At 33.0% G+C, this 8,068-nt stretch overlaps 1 protein-coding gene across 3 annotated transcripts; it reads right to left on the bottom strand.

The window, feature by feature from the left end:
• Positions 1-340: 340 nt before the first annotated feature.
• LOC129104627 (uncharacterized) lies at positions 341-7,020 on the bottom strand. 3 transcript variants are annotated; one of them, XM_054615416.1, is made up of 8 exons: positions 6,952-7,019; positions 5,497-5,597; positions 3,555-3,677; positions 3,243-3,359; positions 2,736-2,792; positions 2,294-2,443; positions 1,477-1,590; positions 341-1,357 (listed from the first exon to the last, which is right to left on the bottom strand). In XM_054615416.1, exons 3-8 carry the CDS (start codon positions 3,675-3,677, stop codon positions 1,310-1,312), a joined length of 609 nt encoding a protein of 202 aa, XP_054471391.1. In that variant the 5' UTR covers positions 5,497-5,597; positions 6,952-7,019; the 3' UTR covers positions 341-1,309. The 3 variants fall into 3 exon arrangements, with proteins under 3 accessions (XP_054471391.1, XP_054471383.1, XP_054471400.1); XM_054615408.1 differs by having other exon boundaries at positions 5,497-5,593; positions 6,952-6,987; XM_054615425.1 differs by lacking the exon at positions 5,497-5,597 and having other exon boundaries at positions 6,952-7,020.
• Positions 7,021-8,068: the final 1,048 nt, after the last annotated feature.

Consider the following 8,068-nt stretch of genomic DNA (forward strand, 5'->3'; position numbering starts at 1 on the left):
TTTTAATACAGACTCATTTTAGGTTCAAGCCTGTTTTCACTAAAACAAATGCAACCTAATATGTTTTTTACAAACTTATGGTGACAGTTAAAAAGGACGGGTACAGACATGTCATGATTCGAATAACATCATCCCTGTTCATATCACAAAATGTTTTAGTGCTGTGTCTCACATGCTGTCCTCTTTAAGTGAGGACAGTGCACTTGGTGTCATAATGTTTGTACTTAATGGTGTTGCTACTGAAACATGAGCTGACATGATAAAAAAAAATGTCAAGGGCAGCCAAGCTTCTTTTGTACGGAACAAGAAGGTGGAAAGGATCACATCATTATGTGTTGAACACTTTTATTGAAAACGTAGAGAACAGTTTACAAGAGGTGACAAGTTAATGGTTTGAGTTGTTGACATTACATTTTGATTTTAAGATGTTCTCACTCTGTTGTTAAAATAAAAATATACTCTCTCTTATCATAAAATGTTTTAAAAGTATCATGGCTGCGTGTTTCCATTGGTAATAATGCAGTTCCATTGATGCCAATCGTCAATAAATACACATTTTCTAAAACGTAATCGTGTCTGCGGTTATAAAACAAATTAACTATACAATTAAAATATAATATAATTGTTCTCACTCATATAAGCACAAGTTTGTAACTTTTATTGGTTTATAAGTGATAATAAGTATTTGTTAATAATGGATTATTATAACAATAATTAGCAGTTATGGTGAATTCTGGTCCAGATTGTCTGCAACACTTTTCCAAAAGGTAAGAGGTCAAACAGTCTCCCGATCAGACTGATTTGCAATTTGCTTTCTTCAGGGTGCCTTTTCAAAACGTGGTACCTTACTGTAACAAGAGCACCCGCAAGCTTATCACAATTTAGGCCATGTTTAGGCCATGTTTAGGCCAAATTTGAGTGTTTTTGAGAAATTAAAACAGCCCAGTTTTCTTCAACTATCTCATAGAGACATAGGTTTCACCTGGACTTTTGTCCTGTGGTGTAGTAGTGCAAAAAATAATGTGCTGACAGGTCAGCCATTGCAACACTGCCGAGTAAGTTGCTGTAAATTGCCTACGCAGTGGGGAAAGTGTGCACACATGATGGCGGATGTAGTAAGAGAGCACAGAAACACCACAAGGCAATATTTATACTTACATATTATCTGTATTGCATTTCAAGCAACAACTTACAAATGGAATCACATATCCTGTTATTCCCACAAAGAGAAATACTAGTCTGTATTTGTTTGCTTCATGTTTCTTTTCTATGCTCAATTTATGGCACTTCAGACCTTCCTTTGTGCCTGTTATTCCACTGGTGTTTCAGCCGGCATAGTAGTCATCATTATAATGGCCTAAAGAGAAGAGAAAGACAACTTGAATGTTTGACTTAACTGGTACTTACTTATGTTGCAATTTTGTTTAAGCTTAGCAAATATGGTGAGTGTGAGTAGTTTTATGTCTTTTTTTTTACCTGGCTCTTTGTGGAACGCAGGGCAGCCACAGCCAGACATGACATTACAATAAAAAAAATTGCCCCGACAACACTGTGGACCAGGAAGATCAGTTCCACAGATATTACCATGGCCTGGACAAACACATACACACATGACAAACACATAAAGAAACACGCATGATATCTATGCCATTGACCAAATTGAAATGTATTACACTATAAGATAGTAATACGTTTTTGGCCATAATGTATAGAGACCCAGAGCATTCATTATTAAGCTCATTTTTATGACCTTTTTCTTTCTGCCTCTTTTTTCCAACAATTCTTATTTAAAACAATTTAGAAATCAGCTTTTAATCACAATGTCTTTATCTGTTAAACAAGGCAGAACTGCTTGAACAACTGCATCTGCGTAAGAACATGTGATGAAAATTGGGAAAATCTTTCCCTTTTCGAAAATTTTACCAAGGGAAGAAAATTATTTAAGCAATAAGAAGATATGTTTATTGGGGTAACAGCAAGTTGAACTGCTTAGTGTTGGAGACGTGTACTTTTTTGTATAATAAGTGTTACGAACCAACAATAAATCAAACATTTAAAATGTATTGTGTTATGTTTGTCAGTCTCTAAAAGCTGAGCATTTTAGTGTGAAGTTTTCATTTGATACCAAGATACACAAACTATGTGTTGTTTGTAAGTTTTCAATATCAAACAATAAAACCTTTATTCAACAGATAAATGTAACAACTAAAACTTGTTTTAGATTTGTGATCAATTTAATAGTGGGCACCACCACCATCAAAAATAACAAATCATGATTCAAAATAATAATCACCTCATAATGCCGATTCAGACTATAAGTGAAATTGTCTTCCAATTCAAAGTGGTCGTAGGAATGGTGGTGAGCTATGGGGGTCAAGATGTGCATTAAAGTCCAACATGCCCCCAGTATGGTCACAATACTCAGAGCCAATGACATGGTTACCTATAGGTACACACAAACAGAGGGAGATGAAGGAGAAACAGGCAGAAACATGGACAACATGGAGAGCCATGCAAACTCCCCAAAATCGACAAATTCAATCGGTTAAGAAAAAAGAGATACATTAACAGACACAAAATATTATTTCAAGCATTATTTGTATTACATATTTGATCTTGAAACATGTCTGGAAAGGGTTCTTTAACATTTCTTTATTTATTCCTCTCTTGGTCTTCTAAATAGATAGTTCTGGGAAACTTGCTAGTATTTAAAAAAAAATAGCAATGGAGCTTACTGTTTTCTTGGTCGGGTTGTACTCTGTCAGAATATATAGAATCCCACATATGATGAACTACAAGGATGAGGAAAAAGATGACGTATTACGAATCACTTAAAAGTTTTAGAATACCACAGTGCTGCACTAACTTGTAATTAGCAAAAAAAAAACAGCAATTATTTGGGTCGTGTATAGATTGCAAAAACTCTTCAGAGATTTGCTGCCTAACAACCTGTCGTAACTTTAATCATTTTAAGGTCAATGCCTAACCATAATCATTTAAAGTCAATGCCTAACCTTAACCATCTCAAGAGAGTTTTGCAAATTATGGCTTACCATCTAGACACAATATAGTGTTGTTGCTTAACTGCTGAAGTGGGTTCAAATAACCATAAACCCATGATCAAATCCTATACAAATTTGGTTATTGTTAGTTTCCTAGAATCTGTAATTTGGCTGTTTATTACATAAATTAATCCATAAACTTCTGGGATCCACTGATGAATCTCTTGTTGTGCTACCAACCAGGGTTCCAAGCATGAAGCCAGGCGGGACAGCTGTCGATATGAATTGAACTCTTGCTTCTTGCGTGATTGCGATGGAAAGGATGAAAAAAGATGAGCCCAAGACCAGTGCAATGATCTAATAGAAAATCAAAAAGAACTTTAAGCATGTCCTCCTCACCTCTGTAAAAATATAATTATTAGTTGTGACTGTCAAATCTGTAACCTTGTAAACTACAATTGTATAATATAATCAGTAAGTATTTGATAAACAGTAATTTGAGCATTGGTGTGTGTGTGTGTGTGTGTGTGTGTGTGTGTGTGTGTGTCTCACGCCAATAATCTTGGGTTGTCCCTTAATGAAGCGGTGTAAAGGTTTGCTGCCCCCCAGTGTGGTGCCTTGAAGATTTGCATTATTTCCACCTGAGTCACTCGCACAGTAGAGATCAGCAGACATCTTGTAGACAAACAGTCCCAGAAAAGCAATAGATTTTAAAATATTAGTATATTTGACTTAAGCATGGGTCAGCAACTTTGTGATATTAAGAGCAATTTTTAAATGTTCTTGTTAATCAGTTTGCCATGTAAAAATTATAGTTTATTTGGATTTTTTTTTTTTACAAAATGTTATAAAAATGTCCTAGAATAGTATAATACAAAAATTTCATACAGATGTTTTGCATGTACTAAAATTATTAGACCTTATAAAGTCATATTAAAATATGCCATAAAAATATTGTCAGAAATAAAGTAAAAGTATAGTATGCAATAACAAATGTCATAGCAATGGAATAGTATAGTATGTCACAAAAGGTGGCAACGCTGAAGTCATACTATAGTATGCCATAAAAATGTTGAATAAATGTCATAGTATATACTATGTCACAAAATGTCAAAATAAAGTTACAGTGTATATGTTACAAAAAAAACATACAAATGTCATTGTGAAGTATGTCATAAAAATGTAATTAAAGTCAAAGTGTCGTCATAAAAAACTCATCTAGTAAATAAGCCATAAATAAATATACCATACAAAATGTCATGGCTAAGTATGTCACAAAAATATGATATAAAAGTCAAAATATAGTATGCAATAAAATAGGTCTTTAAAAAGTCATATGGAAAATGTTTTAAAAATGAATTTATTTAAAGAAACCTGATATAGCCTAAACTTTATATATGCCATAGAAAAAGTAATAGTATAGTATGTCAAAAGAATGTCATAGTATATACTATGATGTAAAAAGGTCATAAAAAGTATGCCATAACATTTTTATTTAAAAGTAATATTTCTAAATGCTGTGTCATTAAACATGCCCTATGATGCTATTTTACAGGTGCATATTTTTATCACAAGTTACAGTTACAACATGTTTACATGTATTAATGCTCATAATCTGCCTTGTTTTTCTCATCCTGGCTGTCCTGCAGCACCTCTTCTCACCCTCTCTCTGAAATGCTCCTTTTAGGTGTGGAAAAGTCATAGTATAGTATGCCATAAAACATGTCATATTTAACTATGTCCAAAATATCATTAAAAGTATAATATGCTATAAAATATGTCTTTAAAAAGTCAAATTTTGTAGCATTTTTGTGACAAAATGTGGCAAAAATGTCAAAACTGAGTCATAGTAGAGTATACCATAAACATGTCTAAAATTTTACTCTTTGAAACATCAAAATAAATGTCAAACTTCCCATGAAAATGTTGAACTAAAGTATGCTTTGAAAACGTCCTTAAATAAACATTATGTTGCAAAAAAGTCAGGGTGTGGATTGCCATAAGAAATGTCATAAAAAGTTATGGGATAATATATTTAAAAAAGCCATAACAGAGTCATAGTATATTATGTTAAAATGAAGTTATTGTTCAAAATGCCATAAAAAAATGTTACAAAAATATGATAATATAGTATGCTTAAAAAATATTATCGGTTAGTATGTCACACAAAGGTCATGAAAAGTCATATGCCACAAGTCGTAATATAATATGCAACGAAAAGGGTTGTAAAAATGTCAAACTCAAGTATGCCATGAAAATGTAATGAAAGAAACGTAGAATAGTATGCCATGAAAATGTACATAAAAGTCGAACTATAGTATGCAACTTTTTTTTACAAAATACATTAAAAATAACGGTATAGTATGTCTTTATAAAGTCATATTATTAAACAGCTGCCATGAAAATGTCCCATCAGAGTCAAGGTATTGTATGTCAAAAAAAATGTCAGAGTTTGACATGAAGGGGAAGAGAAGGGGAAAAGCCTGTAGCTCACCTGTTAGAGAAGGCACACTTGTACCAAGGCTGAGTTCCTACTGCAGTTGCCTTGGCTTCAAATACCAGACCTTTACTGTGTTCACCTCTGTCTCCACCTTTCTTGCATAGTCAGCCATAAAAATTATGCAAAAAAGTCAGCTTATAGGAGACCATAAAAAAGATCATGAAAGGTCATCAAAAATCATAGGAAAGTATGTAGAAAAAAGTAATGTAAATGTATGTCTAGAGTCACAGTATAGTATTTAAAAAACAAAAAAAATCTGGTATGTCATAAAATAAGTCATAAAATGTGACGTAAAGGAATCAGACTATAGTATGCCATTAAATTGAATTAAAATTACTGTATTTTATGACCAAAAAAATGTCCCAAAAAGACATAGTATAGTATGCCATAAAAAATGGTATAAAAAGTCATATGTAAAAATATCTCATAAAAAGTCATAGTGTAGAATGCCATTAACATTTCATGAAAAGTCATAGTATGGGATGTCATGAAAATGTCATAAAAAGTAAAACAATATCTCATCAATTTATGTCCCATTATGGTCAAGGTATTGTATATTAGAAAAGATGTCACTTTATGTCATGAAGAGGAACAGCAGCAGACAAGCCTATAGCTTACCTGATAGAGCAGGCGCCCTTTGTACCAAGTATTAGTGGGTTCAAATACCAACAATGATCATTAGTGTTAAAGTCTCCTGCCAAAATTCCTGTCAATCACACGTCATTAAGTGTCATGAAAAGTCATGGTGTGGAAATCCCCCAAAAATGTCAAGAAAAGTCATAGTATAGTATGCAATATTTTGTTTTAAGAAAAAGTCAGAGGAAAGTATGTCAAAAATAACAAAAAAGTTAAAGTATAGTAGGTTATAAAATATGTCTTAAAAAGGTGAAATAATGAAACATGTCATAGAATAGTACACCATAAAACATGTTAAAAAGTCATAGTATTTAATGCCACAAGAAATGTTAAAATATCAAGCTCAAGTATGCTAGAAGATCACAAACACAGAATAGTATATATATAAATAGAATAATAAAAAGGTTGCAAAACATTCATTGTAAAATAAACCATGAAAATATCATAAAGTCTAAGTATAGAATGCCTTAAAAAGTCATATTTTGGGATGTAACAAAATGTCATAAAAATCATAGTATAGTATGCTGTAAGAATGTCATTTAAAAGTATTAAACGCAACAAAACTTTTTAATTACTTTTAATTAAAACTAAATTATGATTAAGATAGTTTAAGCATGTCAAAAACACCAACTGAGTTACAGATAAAGACAGTGCATACAAGCCATCTTAACTGGAAAATGTTTCGGACTTTAGCGGTCTGTCTGTATATATATCTATGTATATATCTCAAACATACTAATCCTAATGTTAAGTGTCAAATCTCAAACAAACTTTTTACAAACAAAAGAGATAAAAACAAGAAGCGATCCAGACCTTGTGTAGTCCTGTGGTCGGTGCTGAAGTTCAGTGTTTGCTCTTGTAAAGACTTACATCCTGTTCACATCTGGACCACAGTGAAGATTGGGGATTATGGAACGATCCGTTCATTTTGAACAAAGCCAGTACTCTGTATATGTGCTTGCTGTAAAGGCCTAGCTTGATATTTTTGTACATTTTATTTCATCCTTTCATTTGTAGATTAACTATATTAACTTCCTTTATCAACCTGTACGGTAATGAAAGGACATCATTGAAGCATATCAAATCTGACTTTTAGTAATTGTTTAACCCGGCCAAGTGATTTGCTGCAAGGGAGTGAAGTGATGACTTTCCTATCAGCGGCTGAAGCTGAAAATTACGAATCATTTTGCAGATCAGTACTTACGTAAGTGAGTGAACAGATTGTCAGACAAACAGTCATACTTCCCAAAGCGGATAGAGGTCTTTGTCACTTAAACGTAAACATATGTGATTCTTCTCTCCTTGGGAGAGCAAGCTCTTTGAAATATAACACTTTTCAATCAAAGCTGTCACTTTACATTCACTTTTAACCCCCAAATATTTGTAATGCATATGTTGTTGTTAAGTGTAAATAGCATCCAGTCCAACAATATGCAGAATATACGTGACAAGAAACACTGTTAATTACTGTGTGCAGCTGAACGCCTCTTTTATGGAAACAAAGAATCAACATGATCGACTCTTGGTTTTCCAGTCCAAAATGGTCGACTCCTATAAGAGGGAAGAATTGTTTATCCACCCGTGTGTGTGGAGGGGTAGCTCTGTTCACATGAGGTTATGAGGGGCCAGGTCTGAAATGGAGAAGTAGAAGGAATGTTATGAAATAGTTTTGGCGAGGGAAAAAGGGAGAGAGACAAGGTTCCCTGTAATCCGATACAGATGTGCTCCTTTTACAACCCATGGAATAGAAGTATTCAGAGACTTTTTTTTTAAGTCTTTTTTTAATAGTACATTAATAAAACTACAAAAGCATTAGCAACAAAGTTTCAAATGTATCAAAGTAAAATATATTAAAAGGTGATTGCTACTTCGTAAAACAAAGTAGCAATCAACTTTGAGTGTATTTCAAAAATGTGTCCATCGTAAAGAT

This window comes from Anoplopoma fimbria, chromosome 2 (genome assembly GCF_027596085.1).
Source record: "Anoplopoma fimbria isolate UVic2021 breed Golden Eagle Sablefish chromosome 2, Afim_UVic_2022, whole genome shotgun sequence".
Taxonomy (NCBI): domain Eukaryota; kingdom Metazoa; phylum Chordata; class Actinopteri; order Perciformes; family Anoplopomatidae; genus Anoplopoma; species Anoplopoma fimbria.

Coding starts and splice junctions, on each gene's coding strand:
- LOC129104627 (XM_054615425.1), bottom strand. CDS start 3,677: ATGTCTGCTGATCTCTACTGTGCGAGTGACTCAGGTGGAAATAATGCA. Junction 2,793..3,242: donor GCTTCATGCTTGGAACCCTG/GTTGGTAGCACA, acceptor TCATCCTTGTAG/TTCATCATATGTGGGATTCT. Junction 1,591..2,293: donor GTCTGAATCGGCATTATGAG/GTGATTATTATT, acceptor GTGTTTGTCCAG/GCCATGGTAATATCTGTGGA.